At 40.1% G+C, this 20445-nt stretch overlaps 1 protein-coding gene across 2 annotated transcripts in view; it reads right to left on the bottom strand.

The window, feature by feature from the left end:
* The window catches only part of LOC144592019 (kinesin-like protein KIF27), a 48762-nt gene that overhangs the window by 8907 nt on the left and 19410 nt on the right, over window positions 1-20445 (bottom strand). Inside the window, exons 7-15 of one of the 2 annotated variants that reach the window (XM_078396186.1) lie at window positions 17686-17858; window positions 16018-16148; window positions 12804-12977; window positions 11906-12111; window positions 10472-10669; window positions 8509-8619; window positions 6095-6271; window positions 2242-2457; window positions 91-297 (exon numbers count right to left, since the gene is read on the bottom strand). In XM_078396186.1, the coding sequence (XP_078252312.1) occupies window positions 91-297; window positions 2242-2457; window positions 6095-6271; window positions 8509-8619; window positions 10472-10669; window positions 11906-12111; window positions 12804-12977; window positions 16018-16148; window positions 17686-17858 (1593 nt within the window). The remainder of the gene's footprint in view (window positions 1-90; window positions 298-2241; window positions 2458-6094; window positions 6272-8508; window positions 8620-10471; window positions 10670-11905; window positions 12112-12803; window positions 12978-16017; window positions 16149-17685; window positions 17859-20445) is intronic. The other variant, XM_078396187.1, reaches the window with a different exon arrangement.

The raw sequence follows: 20445 nt of genomic DNA, 5'->3' as shown, positions 1-20445 counted from the left end.
CCAGAGATGCTGCCTGTCGCACTGAGTTACTCCAGCATTTTGTGTCTAACTATGTTTTAAGATTATGTATTGTGAAAAGTAGGACCATACCTTATTAAAATATCTGCAGAGAAGAACTCTTGTCTCAGCAGCCGATAAAGCACCTAGTTTAAACATCACATTCTCCTCATTTTGGGAAAGGTTACTGTCTGAGGCTTTCATTGAATGCTGGCGATTGTGAATTATTTCGTTTTTGTATTCTATAGCAGCATCCACTGCTTCAATACCTTCGTCTAATTGGAGTAGTACTCGCTCCTCCTGAGAAACAAAATAGATGTGATTAAATCATCTACGTATGTTGGCCTAACTTCTGGCATTACCATAGTTCTCAAATTCTGAACATCTCCTGGAAATAGTTTGATTGCAAATTTCAAAGGGAATTATATGTTGCTGAAAGGGTAAAAAAATTCCAGTATTAGGAAGAAATAGGGAAGTGACATTAATTGGATAGATGATTCAAAGAGTCAATACTGACAATGTCTAATGGCCTGATTCTGCACAGTAGCATTTCAAAATTTCATCCTCAATTCCTCATTATAGATGATTAGGTTACTAAAATATGTGTTAATCTACAATTTTTGAGCTATTTAAAATTCTTTGCACTAAAGTGTAAAGAGTTTGTATGTTCTCCCCGTGGCCGTGTGGGTTTTCTCCAGGAGCTACGGTTTCCTCCCACACTCCAAAGATGTACAGGTTTGTAGGCTAATTGGCTTCAGCAAAAATGTAAATTGTTCCTAGTGTGTAGGATAGCGATAGTTTGCGGGCATCACTGGTCGGCATGGACTCGGTTGGCCGAAGGACCTGTTTCCTCGCTGTATTTCTAAACTAAACGCTGCACAAGAGTAGAGTTGCTGCCTTACAGCGCCGAAGGCCAGGGTTCAGTCCAGACTATGGGTGCTGTCTGCAAGGTGTTTGTATCTCCTCACTGTGACTGCATGGGTTTCTTCCAGGTGATCCGGTTTCCTCCTACACTGCAAAGACTTACAGGTTTGCCAGTTATTTGACTTCTGTAAATTGTTCCTAGTGTGCAGGATAGAACTAGTGTATGGGTGATCACTGGTCAGTGCGGACTCAGTGGGTCAAAGGGCCTGTTTCCACTTTATTAAGTATCTCTAAACTAAATTAAATCCAATGCATTGGTTTGCTTCTCAAATTACGGCACTCGCTCTTTCTTGCACATGGCACAATAACAAAAGAACCATAAATAATCAAGTGGAAGAGGGTTTTAATGATTTTTTTTACATTGCAAGAGAAATAGTTCTTTCTCATACGTTATTTCAAATTGAGTTTAAAAAGTTCACAATTTATAATAGAAACAGCGGCTAACTAATAATATACCTACACTAAATTAAACATTTTACAGCTCCAAATATTTTGTCTTTTTTGTCAATTATATATTTCTATGTTCACATTTGTAGCCCATATCGACACCATTCTTCCAGACAATCTAGACATTCTTCCAGAGATCCTTGCAATTTGTGTTCAGAAAAAGCAGATCTATAGTGAACACCATCTCCCTTGCATTATATTTAGCTCTGGGTCATCTTGACAATAAGAACACCATGTCAGGATGCTTTTCGTTGAAAACAGCTCAGCCTTCCACATCATAATACCAAATTATCTCATCTCTCAACGTTTGGACCGTGGGTTTGGCGCCTCTATCTGCATCTGGCTTTGGACATCCTGACCAGCAGACTTCTCAGTCTGTTAGAATTGGTTATAACATTGCCTCAATCTTAATCCTCAACACTGGTGCAACTCAAGATTATGTGCTCAGTCCCCTTATCTCCAATAAACTAATTTAAATCAGAACAGAAAGCTTCCAATGAGTCAGTGGTGGTAATTATGGTGTGGTAAGTTTATATTGAAAGTTCTCATTGGAAATGAAAACAGAGAAATTAAAGAAGAGTATGGGGCAGATGGATGACCATAAATTGAGGACAGATTTAAAATTTTCCCTGCTATTTACCTTCATTTCACTTGAAAATTATACAGGATCTTGACTCCCTGAATGTAATGTCATCGGGACATGAATTAATAAGAAAGAAAAATAAACAAATTCAAGGCCGTTGCCCATGAAGGCATTGTTCATGGTGACACAAGTTGAATCTTCAAATCTGGTACTGACTTCAATGTAGTCCCAAAATCTCTATTATTTAAGATCTCAGTAATAACTCTGTAAATCATCACAAAAAAAAATACCTCAGGTGACAGAACATTTCCTAGTTCTAGTTTCTCATCCAAACAATGCCTTCTTTTCAGAAGCTGAATTCGTTCCTGTTGAAGTATTTGTATCTCTTCAGAGATGGTTTTACTTTCTTCGAAGGAACTATTTTGAAGTTGAATGCTCTTGTCTGATATTTCTTTTTCTATTGTCTTTAAACGAGTAGATAAATTTAAAATATCTTTGTTCAAAGCCTGAAAAGAAATGATCAATTGTTAATTTCTTAAAGTGTTATAATAACCAAGATATGCAAAACTACAATCACAAAATGATTCATTTTATGCAATGGGACCCATCCAAGAGACGGCCAATGGGGAGGGGGGCTCACCAGAGTGACGTCCGTCGTGGGGGGAGCGCCGCCCATTTAAAAAAAATCTTTACAATTTTCCTTCCATCCAACTCGACGCCCGATTGGTTCAGGTCCAATGTGGGGAGAGCGGCGCCCATTTAAACAAAAAGGGATTTGATCAAGAGCAACGCCCGATTGTTCCGCGCCCCACGTGGGGCACGGCAACCACTCTTCCCACGCTTCGTCCACGGCCTGCCCGCCACCAGCTCCCGCCCACGGATCCGCTCTCTGCCAACGGGTCTATGGAACGGTAGGCTTGCTTCGCCCACGGCCCGCCCATCACCAGTTCCTGCCCACGGACCCACTCTTCGCCAACGGCTCCACAGATCAGTAGGCTTGATTCGCCCTTGGACCAGCTCTCCGCACTCCGTCGTTTCCCGCAGTTCGATGACGAACAGCGCTGAACGCACGGGCCACAGGTAAGTGGCTTTCGCCGCCAACAGGACCACAGATCAGTAGGGCTGCTGTGCGCGTGGTTGTTACTCCACGCCTCCGCAGTTGGGGCCCGTTTATGTTGAGAGGGGATGGGGTGGGTGAGTGGGGTGGGGGGGGGTTGGAGTGCGGCGGGAGGGGAGGGGGAGTGGAGAGGGGGGAGTTGGGATGGGGGGGAAGGGGAGTGAATGTGGAGGGGAATGGGGGTTGGCGAGGAGAGGAGGGAGTAGGTGTAGGGGGGGAATGGGGAGGGGAGGGGGAGTGGAGGGGAGGGGGGAGTGGGGAGTTTTTTTTAAATGCAATAATTTTATTTTATTTCTGCAAGTTAAAAATACTAAAGATTGTGTGTTACATTATTTAACAGTTTCATTGCACGTGTCATTAGAAGAAACCTGTGGTTAAAGTGGCAGCTGTGTTCTTCAGAGACATTGGCGTCTGATTACTATGGGAAGATTAAATCCCCTCAACTGTTTTTTTTTCTTTACAGCTTTGTTTCTGCTTGTCAATTTCCAAATTAATCTTTAGGATCTAGTTCCTGATCAAAATCGTGTGATAACCACTTCGCCAGCATAGTATAAATAGTGATCCTTGATTCATCCCAACAATCTCCCAGAAATACTAGGGGACCGAGGATCTAGTGCGAGGGAGGAACTAAAGGGAATCCACATTCGTCAGGAAATGTTGTTAGGTAAACTGTTGGGACTGAAGGCAGATAAATCCCAAGGGCCTGATGGTCTGCATCCCAGAGTGCTCAAGGAGGTGGCCTTCGAAATCGTGGATGCATTGGTGATCATTTTCCAATGTTCTATAGACTCTGGATCAGTTCCTGTAGACTGGAGGGTAGCTAATGTAACTCCACTTTTTAAGAAAGGAGGGAGAGAAAAAAATGGGGAATTTTATAGACCAGTTAGCCTTACATCGGTAATGGGAAAGATCCTTGAGTCGATTATTAAAGATGTAATAGCTGCACATTTGGAAAGCAGTGACAGGATCAGTCAAAGTCAGCATGGATTTATGAAGGGGAAATCATGTTTGACTAATCTTCTGGAATTTTTTGAGGATGTAACAAGTAGAATGGATAAGGGAGAGCCAGTGGATGTAGTGCATCTGGACTTTCAAAAAGCCTTTGACAAGGTCCCACACAAGTGATTAGTGTACAAAATTAGAGCACATTGTATTGGGGGTAGGGTATCGACATGGATAGAGAACTGGTTGGCAGACAGGAAGCAAAGAGTATGAATTAACAGGCCCTTTTCAGAATGACAGGCAGTGACTAGTGGAGTGCCGCAAGGCTCAATGCTGGGACCCGTTTTTTGCAATATATAATAACGATTTAGACAAAGGAATTAAATTATAACATCTCCAAGTTTGCGGATGACACAAAACTGGGTGGCAGTGTGAGCTGCGAGGAAAATGCTATGAGGCTGCAGGGTGAGTTGGATAGGTTGGGTGAGTGGGCAGATGCATGGCAGATGCAGTATAATGTGGATAAATGTGAGGTTATCCACTTTGGTGACAAGAACAAAAAGGCAGATTATTATCCGAAAGGTGTCAGATTAGGAAAAGGGGAGGTGCAACAAGACCTGGGTGGCCTTGTACATCAGTCACTGAAAGTAAGCATGCAGGTACAGCAGTCAGTGAAGAAAGCAAATGGTATGTTGGCCTTCACAGCGAGAGGATTTGAGTATAGGAGCAAGGAGGTCCTACTGCAGTTGTACAGGGCCCCGGTGAGACCACCCCTGGAATATTGTGTGCAATTTTGGTCTCCTAATTCGAGGAAGGATATTCTTGATATTGAGGGAGTGCAACGTAGGTTCATCAAGCTAATTTCCGGGATGGCGGGACTGACATATGGTGAAAGAATGGATCAACTGGGCTTGTATTCACTGGAATTTTGAAGGATGTGAGGGGATCTTATAGAAACATATAAAATTCTTAAGGGATTGGAAAGGCTAGATGCAGAAAAATGTTTCCGAGATTGGGGGAGTCCAGAACCAGGGGTCACAGTTTAAGAATAAGGGGTGGGCCATTTAGGACAGAGATGAGGAAAAACCTTTTCACCCAGAGAGTTGTGAACCTGTGGAATTCTCTGCCGCAGAAGGCAGTGGAGGCCAATTCACTGGATGTTTTCAAGAGAGAGCTAGATTTAGCTCTTAGGGCTAATGGAAGCAAGGTATGTGGGGAAAAAGCAGGAACGGAGTACTGATATTAGATGATCAGCCATGATCATATTGAATGGCAGTGCCGGCTCGAAGGGCCGAATGGCCCAATCCTGCACCTATTTTTCTATGTTTCTATCACTTGTGTTAAACCCAATTCGCATTATGTAACCATTATAGAACAGAACTACTTGCATTTCAAAATAGTAAGTACATAATTAATCATACACAACTATTCAAAAGAGTCTTAAATTTCTTGGTCCATTTGCTTTATCAGATATATTAGGTAGTAACATAATGTCTTTGCTGAGGCTTTATAGATTTTATTTCAATACACCAAAAAGAACAAGATGTCTTCTGATCAACAGTAGTTATACTTCAGACCAAATACAGGTAGATAATATATTCCTTGGTCATTGCTATAGTTCTCCTGATCTGCAAAAACAAGCTGAAATAACCCATCTCCTGATTTACCACTCTTTCTGGGCAAAACCTTTGCTCTTGGCCTTACAAATTGCACAATTAAGAATGATTGTGCAAAAACAGTAACATGGCATAGTGGCACAAGACAGAAATGTTCCACCTCATGGTATTAATGTAGCACGAGCCAATCCTCCATAAATGTACGTATGATATCAAACAGAAAATACTGTAGTAAAAAAAAGATAAGAGCAAAGGTAAAAAAAAGGGCTCTGAAGTTTTTGTATCCCTTTTGCAGCTGAGTTAAATTTTTACCTGCATCTACAGATCTGAAATGTTTCGTTTGGGATGGAAATGTGGTTTTCTCCATAATGAGAATATTATTTGGTTGCAAAATTTTGCATGCATTTCTCGCCAGTTCATATAGGGAGATCCAAAATATAATAAGTTAGCAGGAACATACATTCTTACCTGGCTGGAACGTAACTTTTTGATTTCTAATTGGCTTTTCTCCTGCAATAGTGCCTCCTTTTTGTCTACAATAACTTCCCTTTTTCGCAAATCCTCTTCCAACTCAGCTAAAGCTTGTCTTTGGTGCAGAACCTTTTCCACTTCCTCATCCAACCATTTACGTTGCTCATCAATCCTCTAAAAATAAAAACAAATATATAATCCTCACTGAGGAAGATACACACAATCTCCCAAATGTTCTAGGGGCCGGAGAACCTAGGGTGATGGAGGAACTGAAGGAAATCCACATTAGGCAGGAAATGGTTTTGGGTAGACTGATGGGACTGAAGGCTGATAAATCCCCAGGGCCTGATGGTCTGCATCCCAGAGTACTTAAGGAGGTGGCTCTAGAAATAGTGGAAGCATTGGAGATCATTTTTCAATGTTCTATAGATTCAGGATCAGTTCCTGTGGATTGGAGGATAGCAAATGTTATCCCACTTTTTAAGAAAGGAGGGAGAGAGAAAACGGGTAATTATAGACCAGTTAGTCTGACATCAGTGGTGGGGAAGATGCTGGAGTCAATTATAAAAGACGAAATTGCTGAGCATTTGGATAGCAGTAACGGGATCATTCCGAGTCAGCATGGATTTACGAAGGGGAAATCATGCTTGACAAATCTACTGGAATTTTTTGAGGATGTAACTAGGAAAATTGACAAGGGAGAGTCAGTGGATGTGGTGTACCTCGACTTTCAGAAAGCCTTCGACAAGGTCCCACATAGGAGATTAGTGGGCAAAATTAGGGCACATGGTATTGGGGGTAGGGTACTGACATGGATAGAAAATTGGTTGACAGACAGAAAGCAAAGAGTGGGGATAAATGGGTCCCTTTCGGAATGGCAGGCAGTGACCAGTGGGGTACCGCAAGGTTCGGTGCTGGGACCCCAGCTATTTACGATATACATTAATGACTTAGACGAAGGGATTAAAAGTACCATTAGCAAATTTGCAGATGATACTAAGTTGGGGGGTAGTGTGAATTGTGAGGAAGATGCAATAAGGCTGCAGGGTGACTTGGACAGGTTGCGTGAGTGGGCGGATACATGGCAGATGCAGTTTAACGTAGATAAGTGTGAGGTTATTCACTTTGGAAGTAAGAATAGAAAGGCAGATTATTATCTGAATGGTGTCAAGTTAGGAGGAGGGGGAGTTCAACGAGATCTGGGTGTCCTAGTGCATCAGTCAATGAAAGGAAGCATGCAGGTACAGCAGGCAATGAAGAAAGCCAATGGAATGTTGGCCTTCGTAACAAGAGGAGTTGAGTATAGGAGCAAAGAGGTCCTTCTACAGTTGTACCGGGCCCTGGTGAGACCGCACCTGGAGTACTGTGTGCAGTTTTGGTCTCCAAATTTGAGGAAGGATATTCTTGCTATGGAGGGCGTGCAGCGTAGGTTCACTAGGTTAATTCCCGGAATGGCGGGACTGTCGTATGTTGAAAGGCTGGAGCGATTGGGCTTGTATACACTGGAATTTAGAAGGATGAGGGGGGGATCTTATTGAAACATATAAGATAATTAGGGGATTGGACACATTAGAGGCAGATAACATGTTCCCAATGTTGGGGGAGTCCAGAACAAGGGGCCACAGTTTAAGAATAAGGGGTAGGCCATTTAGAACGGAGATGAGGAAGAACTTTTTCAGTCAGAGGGTGGTGAAGGTGTGGAATTCTCTGCCTCAGAAGGCAGTGGAGGCCAGTTCGTTGGATGCTTTCAAGAGAGAGCTGGATAGAGCTCTTAAGGATAGCGGAGTGAGGGGGTATGGGGAGAAGGCAGGAACGGGGTACTGATTGAGAGTGATCAGCCATGATCGCATTGAATGGCGGTGCTGGCTCGAAGGGCTGAATGGTCTACTCCTGCACCTATTGTCTATTGTCTATTGTCTATTGTCTATAATAAAAAATACATCAAGGTACAAAAGAAAAATGGCAGTGTTAGAAAATTTGCTGCCTGTATTAACTTGCAACATTGTGTGTGTGTCAGAATAGTAATGTAATTCAAACAACTCCAAATCAGGAGTTAATTTTGATCCACAGGAGAGGTAAAAAAAATTGTTGAGAAGAAATGGGAGGCACAGAGATGCAGCGGTAGTGTTGCTGCCTTACAGCGCAAGAAACCTGGGTTCAATGCTGATTATGGGTGCTGTCTATGGAGTTTGTACGTTCTCCCTGTGACCGCGTGGATTTTCTCTGGGTGCTCAAATTTCCTCCCACACTCCAAAGTTGTACAGGCTTGTAAGTTAATTGGCTTCTGTAAATTGTACCGAGTGCTCATGTATGGGGTGATCGCTGGTCGATGTGGACTCGGTGTGCCAAATGTCCTCTTTCAGGCTGTATCTCTAAAGTCAAAAGTCTAAACATAATATAGGAAAGCATACCTGCTGGTCCTGTGTACTAATATGTAAGTAATTCATTTTCTTCAGATGGGTAATCTCTTCAGTTTTTCTTTTCAGGATTTTCTGCTGTTGCTCATGCTTTAATTCCAGCTCCTATCATATTTAAACATGGAAATCTTTAAATTCTTATTATTTCAGAAGGTATTTCATGCCTACATTAGATTTTTTTTAAATTTTTTTAAATTTGGATCAGAAAATCAATATCCTAATATTGGTACCAAATATTCTGACACATTTCTTTTCATAATATGAATCATTGCAAAGTACAGATTTTGTTAGCTGAAATTCCAATGATATTTGTTGCTAAGCATCATATACAAACATTAAAGATAATAATCATAAACCTTCTAGTTTATTATGAAGGAATTTATTATGAAGGAATGGACTTTTGAACACAAAAACTGGGCCTGGGTAGGTGGAGAAAGAAGAGGAGAATGAATTGAGGTATGGTCTACATCCAATTGTCAAGACATGCAACCTGTATCCAGAAATTACTGAACATATTTAATTTTGGAAAAAGTTAAGTACATTTAGGGGCTTCAATTCTGAAGGCAGGCCATGATAGCCAGCACTAAGCATCCAATTATAAAAGAAATAAAAACAGAAATTGTTGGAAATATTCAGCAGATCGGACAGTACCTGTGGAAAAAGAAACAGGTAATGTTTCAGATCCATTCACCAAAACTGATGAAAGGTCAATTTGGAAAACTTTCCCTATTTGTTCTCTCTGTCACAATCCACCTCCCACCTTTTCTCCACAACATTCACAACAGTTCACATTTTCACCATAGTTCCTTGCTTGACATGTTCAATATTAAAGAGGGCATGTTTGGCGAATTATCAGCTAGCCAAGCTTGCACCAGCCAAATGGAGGGTTGTTCCTGCACATGTCTATATGTTTAAAATGGTCCACTATTTTCTCATCAACCAGATTTGTCAATTAATTCGAATATTTTTATTAGACGATTAGTGTATTCTTAACTGTTCAAAAAATCAGAATGTGCTTACATATGAAGACAGTAATTTACCCATTATACAGACCTCCCAACATTTGATTTTACAAATTCATAATTTTGATGTCGGAAATTCAGAATTATACATCAAAATTCAGAATTATACATCAAAATTCATAATATGGCGTGTAATGCAACTATTCAGCAAAAAAAAAGTATGCACGCCAAATGCGCATAAGCGTTGTGCTACATTCATGTGTGAAAACAACCTTTGTTTCCAAGTCTGTAGTTCTTAGGCCTGACATTGTACATATAAGTCCATCATGAGTATATTCACAAATCAATGGTCCATGTCCCCCCAGCCCCCTCCTACTCCCCTCCCCCCACCCCCACTCCCCCCTAACCCCCCATTCCTGCTCCCCTCCCCCCAACTCCCTCCCTCCCCTTTCCCCCTACCTCTCCCCCACCCCCCTCTCCCCCCACCCCCACCCCCCCGACCCTCACTCCCCCCTCCCCTCCCACTGCCCCCATCCCCAATCCCCCATTTCACCCACCCCATCACCTCTCGACATCAACGGGTCTCACGCTACCGATTTGCGGACTCTTTGGCGGCGAAAGCAACTTACCTGTGCCCAGTGCGTGCAGCGCTGATCGGCAGCGAGGGGTGAGGCAAGGCAAGGCCAGCAAGAGGCCGGCAAGAGGCAAGGCAGGGCGAGGCCAGCGAGAGGCGGGGAGAGGATCGAGGCATGTGTTTTGCGGAAAAATGTGAGGCGAAATCGGAATGGCGGAAATGAAATAAGAAAGCTGAAACTTTCCGCCAAATTCGGAAGGGTTGGGAGGTCTGCATTATACCCAAAGTACTTTATTGTAAATGCTTGTTCAGCATATGTGCACTTGATCAATGGAATAAAAACTGCATTGTTCTTTAAAGAAAGCGTATACCAGTGATGCTCCAAATACCAGCAAGCTATAACTTCACACGTATGTCTTACTTTGATTCGTTGTTGATCGCTTTGAATCTCAGTTTCCAGTTTTCTTTTCTTTTCACTTTCTTTTTGCAGTTTTTTCTGGAGTAGCTGTTGTTGTTGTTTCATGTTTTCTACATTCTGGCTCAATTGGGCCAATCGTTTCTCACTCTGTGTTGACATAGAATACAGCTTCTTCGTTTCTCGCTCTTTCTTTTGCAAGGTCTAAGGGAAGATGACAATATGCTTCATTGTGCTTTTGTTGGCCATTGCAGCAGTACCTGTCACCACCAAATTTCCTTTTTGAACTGGCAATTCTATTCAGCCCAAGTAAACCAGAATACTGAGAGCAGTTCATGACATGCTAGGCTCTGGCTTCATTGGGAAGGGGATGTTCACGAGTCTCAAGCTCTCAATCTTCAGTACACTAACAAGTTGTCAACCAATGACTGTAAACTTACTTCCTCCTTTAGCTTTCTTAATTATCATGATTTCAGCAGAACTATTCCATTCTTCCAGTTTCTCCTCCTTTGTTGCATCTATTCTAATAACGCAACCTTCCACACTCCTGCTTCTGATATTTCATAAAAACATAGAAAATAGGTGCAGGAGTAGGTCATTCGGCCCTTCGAGCCTGCACCGCCATTCAATATGATCATGGCTGATCATCCAACTCAGTATCCCATACCTGCCCTCTCCATACCCCCTGATCCCTTTAGCCACAAGGGCCACATCTAACTCCCTCTTAAATATAGCCAATGAACTGGCCTCAACTACCTTCTGTGGCAGAGAATTCCACAGATTCACCACTCTCTGTGTGAAAAAAAACGTTCTTATCTCGGTCCTAAAAGACTTCCCCCTTATCCTTAAACTGTGACCCCTTGTTCTGGACTTCCCCAACATCGGGAACAATCTTCCTGCATCTAGCCTGTCCAACCCCTTAAGAATTTTGTAAGTTTCTATAAGATCCCCCCTCAATCTTCTAAATTCCAGCGAGTACAAGCCGAGTCTATCCAGTCTTTCTTCATATGAAAGTCCTGCCATCCCAGGAATTTCCTATTTCTTCAACCGAGATGTACCTCCATCAGAATTTGCAGCCGTTGAATAATTATAGAAAATGCTAGAAATACTCAGCGGCCTATAATCTTTGAGGTTGATACCCTCAATTAAATCTGCCGAAAGATCATTGAACTTTTACTTGGTCTCTCTGTTGATGCTGCCTGATCAGATAACATTAATGGAGAGATCAAGTAAACGTGCATCAGGCCAGATTTCATTTCAAATCTCAAGCACCTGTAGTTTTTTGCTTTTTGCTTCTTTTTCCATCCCTGATCATTTGTCTCCTCCTTCTCTTCACTCTTAGGAAGTTCTTATTTTGAAAAATATTGATCAAATTATAAAGTTATTTTTACATTTAGTTAATGTATTTTGAGTGGTTTAATACTTTAGCAGTCTATATACCTGTACTTTAACTTTGGCACATTCCATTTTCTTGCGAAATTCCTTCTGCAACTTTACTTTCTCTGCAGCGTCCCTGAGCTCTTTGTTCTCGAGTTCCTGTAGTTGTTTCTGAGCTTCAGTGAGCTCAGTCTTCGCCTGGTCAGCTTCTTGTTCCAACTGAGTAATCTTTTGATAATACTGTCGGTTCACAGCTTGAGCATCTTTACCTGTTTGAACAAAATAAATAGATAGATAAATAAGGTGATTATAAAAATCATTAGTGGTAAAATCAGTCTATGGAAAAAGCAACAAAAGAGAATTTTAGTAAGATCAATATTTTCTCCATTGTCATCTCAAAAATGAAAGCGCATTTCATTTTACATTTCTGTGCCTCTGTAATTAAGTAGGAAAACCTAATGCACTGAAAAAAAAATCAACACTTCTTTAGTCACGTTCCACTGTTATGTATAATGTTATTTGTGTTCACATTAAAATTATGCCCATAATCCAATAATCGATTTCCTGACAAGATGGCAGACTGCACCCTCTATGCCTACATTTCCCTCATTCCGATCCTGTATAAAAGCTTTCATTATTGGTTATTTTTAAACATCTGTGTGTGTATGTAAAATGTATAATGATTTAAGTAGAATTAACAACTGTGCTTCAATTATTTAATTCAACTGGATTACAAAAAGAACTCAACAATAAATTGTTAATATAACTTGAAAGGAATATATATTTGTGGTGCTTTGAATTAATTCATCTTATTTTCTAAGAAAAAGGTATAAGGTGAATGAAGATTACCCATTACTTATGTTGACAAAAAGGCACAAAAAACTATTATGGATACTTTGATATTAAGATACGTATTGTTATTCAGGCAATCTATTATCTTTATATTTTGATAATTTCAAACCTGTTTTAACCAATTCTTTGATGAGCTCTTCCTTCATGCGGATGTTGATGGCAAGTTCTCTTATTTTATGCTTAGAATGAGCCACATCCATATCTACGGTCTTCAATTTCTTCATGTTTAATACTTGGCTTTCACGCAAACGGTCAGTCTCAGAGGAGGAATTCTTTTGTAAGACTACGTATTCATATAAAAAGAGAAATAGAAAATAACAATACTTTATGCCAAACATAACTAGCAGAGTTAGTTCAATGGACAGTTAGAGTCATCAAAGTTCTTTTGAACTTTTCCTTCTGGTACTTGTTAACTATTTATTGTTGCAACAATGCTGAGACAGTTATTTCCTATAATGTTCCAAACTCAACTGAGCTGGCTGGAGGATAGTACTTCACTACTTCTCTTGAAATGAAGAAAGAGTTCTAATCTGCTTCCAATGCTGAGAAAGTTATTTCCTATAATGTTCCAAACTCAACTAAGCTGGCTGGAGCATAGTACTTCACTACTTCTCTTGAAATGAAGAAAGAATTCTAATCTGCTTCCTTTGCATATCTCAGTGGATAACCAAAGTGTTACATGGCATGAATTTGGAAACTTGCTGCTTGGAACATAACATCAAAAACCCTTTAAAAAATAAGGCGATTCAGCTCTCAAGTCTGTTTTACCAATCCATTAGTTCATGATGATTGTATTTAACTCCATTTATTAATCTATGTGTTATGTATCCCTGGAAGGAAAATCTGTTAACTTCAATGCTAAAAATCCGCTGAATATAACACCGTAACCACCTCAGAATTCACAAAACTAGCGTGGAAGTAAATTATTCTCATTGCCAAGGGATTAAACAAGAAACTAAAAGAATATCTTCCTACAGTGTAATATAAAATGATGGAGGATATAAAGTGGATGAAAAACAAAACTATTATTTTACAGAGAGCTGAAGAAGGGTCTCGACCCGAAACGTCACCCATTCCTTCTCTCCTGAGATGCTGCCTGACCTCCAGCAGTTACTCCAGCATTTTGTGAATAAATACCTTCGATTTGTACCAGTATCTGCAGCTATTTTCTTATTTCAAAAACTCCATGTCTACAAGTGTGATGAAACATAGTCAATCAGTTGTTTTAAAAGGTAGATACATCAAGGAAAATAAGTTGCAGGGCTGCAGGGAAAGAATGAGGGAATGGGACTGACTAGGCTACAAAAAATGAATACAGTGAGTTGAATGGCCTCCTATGTTGTAATGATTCTTTCATTTTGCTCTTTTATATATGAAATGGCTATTCATGGTTTTATATTTGAACATTACATTCTCATGCTCTTCCATAGTTCCTAGTCACTTGCCATTAAGAAATACTTAGAAGTGCCTTTCTTGGATTTAAAATGGATTGCTTCATAATTCTCAAAGAAGGTGCTTTTTACATATTTCACACACTAATATTCTATGCATAAACTTTAAAATAAATTGCCAAACTATATGCCATCTTACCCATTAAAATAACAATGTTTATCACTACAATTCTATATAAGGAATATTCTAAGCAAGGAATATCAATATAAAATACTGCAAAAGTAATGACTGACTGTTCTTGCTGCCACATGAAGAGGTTACCAGGGAAATTGATAAGGGCAAGGCTGTGGATGTTGTCTATATGGACTTCAGTAAGGCATTTGACAAGGTTCCACATGGAAGGTTGATTAAGAAGGTTAAATCGTTGGGTATTAATAGTGAGGTTGCAAGATGGATTCAACAATGGCTGAATGGGAGATACCAGAGGGTAATGGTTGACAATTGTATGTCAGGTTGGAGGCCAGTGTCTAGTGGAGTACCCCAAGGATCTGTGTTGGGTCCACTGTTGTTTGTCATTTACATTAATGATCTGGATGATGGTGTGGTAAATTGGATTAGTAAATATTCAGATGATACGAAGATAGGTGGTGTAGTTAATAATGAAGTAGATTTTCAAAGTCTACAGAGAGACTTGGGCCTTTTGGAAGGGTGGGCTGAAAGATGGCAGATGGAGTTTAATGCTGATAAGTGTGAGGTGCTGCATTTTGGTAGGACAAATCAAAATAGGACGTACAGGGTAAATGGTAGGGAATTGAGGAATGCAGTGGAACAGAGGGATCTGGGAATAACTGTGCATTGTTCCCTGAAGGTGGAATCTCATGTGGATAGGGTGGTGAAGAAGGCGTTTGGTATGCTTGCCTTTATAAATCAGAGCATCGAGTATAGAAGTTGGGATGTAATGTTAAAATTGTACAGGGCATTGGTGAGGCCGAATCTGGAGTATGGTGTGCAGTTCTGGTCGCCAAATTATAGGAAGGATGTCGACAAAATGGAGAGGGTACAGAGGAGATTTACTAGAATGTTGCCTGGGTTTCAGCACTTAAGCTACAGAGAGAGGTTGAACAGGTTGGGTCTTTATTCTTTGGAGCGTAGAAGGTTGAGGGGGGACTTGATAGAGGTTTTTAAAATTTTGAGAGGGACGGACAGAGTTGACGTGGGTAGGCTTTTCCCTTTGAGAGTGGGGAAGATTCCAACAAGGGGACATAGCTTCAGAATTGAGGGACAAAAGTTTAGGGGTAACATGAGGGGTAACTTCTTTACTCAGAGGGTGGTGGCTGTATGGAATGGGCTTCCGGTGGAAGTGGTGGAGGCAGGCTCGATTTTATTATTTAAGAGTAAATTGGATAGGTATATGGATAAGAGGGGATTAGAGGGTTATGGTCTGAGTGCAGGTAGATGAGACGTGGAGAGTGGTCGGCGTGGACTGGTAGGGCCGAACGGGCCTGTTTCCGTGCTGTAGTTGTTATATGGTTATATGGTTATGAAGTGTCAAATCTTTAAAGAGGCTGGTGCTGCTAACTATAAATGCCCATTTACACTTATTTTGCAAAACACATGAAATAAAATTCACTGTAACCTTAAAGATAATTTTTTGCCAGTTGCATGGTAATTCTGGATGCATGGATACCAGATAAACTAAAGAACACTGCATATTTCCTTTATTGCTACCCTTTGTTTGACTGAAATAGCACAATCAGCAAATTAAAAAATGAACAAAATTGCTGATGCAGCAAAAAAGCATGAATTTATTCTGTTTCTCAACCTTAATAATGGTTGAATTATATTCCATCCCTCATTCTAGTCATCGCCTATAGCTTTTAGACAGTTTAAATTCATTAGTGCATTCTTTTTTTGTCAAACTCTCCATGTACCTTTCTGTGACTCAAAGTATGTTTCATTGTCATCTTGTTCTTGATAGTCCACAAAGTCTTTTTTTAAAAACTTTGTGCTACTCATCACACAGGCTTGCTTCTGAGTCCACGTCCGATTTTTTAAAAGCCTACTAGAGAATAAAATTATTTTAGATATAACCACAATTTAGTTTTATTTCCCATTCATTTTGTAATAATATGCTACAAGGAAACAAATTATATTGATTCATTCTATATCAGAAAAAGTCTAAAGTCCCTGTCCCACTTAGGCCATTTTTTAGGCGACTACAGGCGATTAGGCTGTTGAGACCCATCTTCAGGCAATGTCTACAAGACTTCAAAGTGAAAACACAGGAATTAGCATTGAAATTTTGTACCATACAGTATTGAAACTCTAATGCACATGGTATTCAAACCATTTTGTGTTAGAATTAGAAATTCTTGGCATTGCTGACTGCTTTAAGTCCTTAGATTTTAGATACATTTATTATCAATTTTTCTGTAAAGATTTGCTCATTGGTGAATGTGTTTAAGGTGGTTAACTGTATTATTGAACATTACCTTTGAGGACTAATTTCATCATAAAAATTAACTATTTTAAAAAATCACCGTCAATTCTTTACTGTAGTGACTCAATATTAAATGTTTGAAAACATCTTTCAGAAAACATATAGAATTATTTTCTACTTACATTGGGGTAGGGTGGTCAGTTCCTCCGTAACTATCTAATACAGCATAAAAAGGTTGACATCTATCCTTTTTCTGTTTGTGCTTGTGCCTAAAAGAACCAGCTTAGTTCCGAAGAAGGGACCTGACCCAAAATGTCACCTATCCATTCCCTACAAAGATACTGCCTGACCCACTGAGTTACTCCAGTACTTTGTGATTTGCTCAAGATTCCAATATTTGTAGTTCCTCGTGTCTCCAGCCTAATTCTAGAAGTCTCTTCAAACTCCTATTATTGAGCTGAATTTGGAGACATCTCCAATGTTCTTTTGAACAGAACCCGCTTCAAGTCATGCTTTAAATCTAGTGCAGTAAATTCATTGCAATTTGTATTTATAACCACATGCTATTTTTGGCAGTGATCATGTAATTTTCCGACAAATTATGTCAAAAAAGAGTAAGAGAGTGGCAGCCTTCTATTTGACACCTTTAGACACTAAAAATGTGTTCTCTGCCTAATATCTTAAGTATGGGTTCATATTCTTACCTTCCTTTAGTTTTACTGGTGCTCCAAAATGACCTTTAAAATTATACCTATTTGAAAATGACATATTTAATATTTAAATTGAAACAAAGGGCCTTGAAAAAGTAGATTAATAGAGGACTCTTGGGGAAAAGTCCAGAACATGGGATTACTGTTTAAAACTATAGGTTAACCCATTTAAGACAGAGATGGGGCAGATTTTTTTCTATCAGAGGATTTTGAATCTTTGGAACTTTTTTCCTCAGAGTACCAGTAACAAAATCTTTGAGGCAGAATGGATAAATTAAATGATAAGCAAAGGGATGAATGATTGTCATGAGTATGCAGAGATGTGGCATTGAGGTTGCAATGAGATTGAACCATGATTTTTTTGAATGACAGAGGCATGAAGCAGTCTTAAATGAAAATCGTATACAATAAGAAATTTAACTAAATTGCAAAATTAAGACTTTTCATACCTGGAAGGCTGAGCATTAATATTTTCTTTCCCTTCTATTTCCACATCATTGCTACCATCAGCTAATTTATGAAGAGCCTCGTCATGCTCATGGTGCTCCAGTAACATCTGAGTGCGTGTTCGAAACTCTGCCATCACCCTGTTCAGGGCATTTGAAGGTGGGCTTGTGTGCACCTGTCCAACAATACAACATTTTTAGTTACATCCGTTTACAGATTCTATTTATTTTGCAGGTGTTAGAGACTAAAATAAACCAAAAATAAATAACTACCTTCTCTCCTACCTTCCCATTGACTGGGAATCTAAACATCCCATTCCTGTGAAGTAGCAATTATAACATTTTTGGGGGAACATTTGGGGAAATCCAATGTCTAGAAATCCATTGGGGGGAAATCGCTTGGCAGATCCCCTCCATTCAAATGGTGGAGATGACCCTGAACTTCCATCAGTGGTGGGGAAGATGCTGGAGTCAATAATAAAAGACGAAATTGCGGAGCATTTGGATAGCAGTAACAGGATCGTTCCGAGTCAGCATGGATTTACGAAGGGGAAATCATGCTTGACTAATCTTCTGGAATTTTTTGAGGATGTAACTAGGAAAATGGACAGGGAAGTGCCGGTGGATGTAGTGTACCTTGACTTTCAGAAAGCCTTCAACAAGGTCCCACATAGGAGATTAGGGTGCAAAATTAGAGCACATGGTATTGGGGGTAGGGTACTGACATGGATAGAAAATTGGTTGGCAGACAGAAAGCAAAGAGTGGGGATAAATGGGTCCCTTTCAGAATGGCAGGCAGTTTCTAGTGGGGTACCGTAAGGCTCGGTGCTGGGACCGCAGCTATTTACAATATACATTAATGACTTGGATGAAGGGATTAAAAGTAACATTAGCAAATTTTCAGATGACACAAAGCTGGGTGGCAGTGTGAACTGTGAGGAAGATGTTATGAAGTTGCAGGGTGACTTGGACAGGCTGTGTGAGTGGGAGGATGCATGGCAGATGCAGTTTAATGTGGATAAGTGTGAGGTTATCCACTTTGGTGGTAAGAATAGGAAGGCAGATTATTATCTGAATTGTGTCAAGTTAGGAAAAGGGGACGTACAACGAGATCTGGGTGCCCTGGTGCTGTTTGCAGTTTTGAGTACTGTGTGCAGTTTTGGTCTCCCAATTTGAGGAAGGATATTCTTGCTATTGAGGGCGTGCAGCATAGGTTTACTAGGTTAATTCCCGGAATGGCGGGACTGTCATATGTTGAAAGACTGGAGCAACTAGGCTTGTATACACTGGAATTTAGATGAGAGGGGATCTTATTGAATCATATAAGATTATTAAGGGGTTGGACACGTTAGAGGCAGGAAACATGTTCCCAATGTTGGGGGAGTCCAGAACCGGGGGCCACAGTTTAAGAATAAGGGGTAGGCCATTTAGAACAGAGGAAAAAACTTTTTCAGTCAGAGAGTTGTAAATCTGTGGAATTCTCTGCCTCAGAAGGCAGTGGAGGCCAGTTCTCTGCATGCTTTCAAGCGAGAGCTAGATAGAGCTCTTAAGGATAGCGGAGTCAGGGGGTATGGGGAGAAGGCAGGAATGGGGTACTGATTGAGAATGATCAGCCATGATCACATTGAATGGTGGTGCTGGCTCGAAGGGCCGAATGGCCTGCACCTATTGTCTATTGTCCAGTTGCCTGTCACTTTAATTCTCAATCATTCTTTAATTCTAATCTCTTTGGCCTCTGATCCTGTTCCAACAAAGGTTAATGCAAATTAAAGCAATAATAAAGTATCTTCCAATTAGATACCTTGCATGTTTCAGGTCTCGAAACACTGAATTTCAAGTTTTAAATGCTGGATAGGTGAACCACAGAACCCCCCTCTCCTCATCCGGTATTTCAGATCTCATTTATTTGCTGATATTTAGATCTTTTCGAGCTTATACGGAAAGATCCTTCCAACCTGACACGTCAAGTCTGTTTTCCTTCTGCTGGTCCACTCTGACCTGCCGAGTATTTTCAGTATTTTTTGCTTTTGTGAAACTTTTTGAGATTACCATACTCTTTCAATTGGCACAACAATCTCGGTATTTCAATCTATCCTTGCCTCCATCATATTGGAGACCTTCTCAAGATGCAAGCATCTGTAGTTCCTTGTGTCTCCTCCAGTTAATTTGTTTTTTTATTACAGATGTTTTCTGTTGTTTTACCCCTTCTCCTTTGTTAGCAACTTTAAACTTTTCAATGCTAGTTGGCTAAATGCAGATAATGATGAACAATAATGCTTTCTCACCAAAACCTAATTAAGTATCTATCCATTGATACAACATTTTTCTCTATTGACATCAATCTATTAGATTCTAGGATCAACAGATTCAAATTTGTTGTAAATTTGTTAAATTTAACAGCAGCATGACTGGAGCATATTAAATTCCTTTTTTATTAAAATGCTAACATGAAGCTGTTTTGCCTATTTCAAGAGGTTTACAAAATTAATTTAGTATTAATTGCAACTTAACTTGTGAAGCTCCAAACAGTTTTTCCAGTTCCACAGTAACCTAACAGACAGTCCCCCAAAAATAGCCCAGACTTTTGAAAACATATTGCTAAGTAGAGAAACAGAATTTGGCCACAGGATTCCAAGTTATTTTGGGAATGGGTGCCAACCTGCAATCACAATACTCAACTTTCTCTTCCATTGCAGTTCTGCCATTTCTGTCATCTCCCCCCACCATCACTCTTGCACCATCATTCATATGTGAACAGCAATT

Source organism: Rhinoraja longicauda, chromosome 3 (assembly GCF_053455715.1).
Source record: "Rhinoraja longicauda isolate Sanriku21f chromosome 3, sRhiLon1.1, whole genome shotgun sequence".
Lineage (NCBI taxonomy): Eukaryota > Metazoa > Chordata > Chondrichthyes > Rajiformes > Arhynchobatidae > Rhinoraja > Rhinoraja longicauda.
Note: the sequence above shows the minus strand (reverse complement) of the source record. Positions and strands in the feature narration are given on the sequence as shown.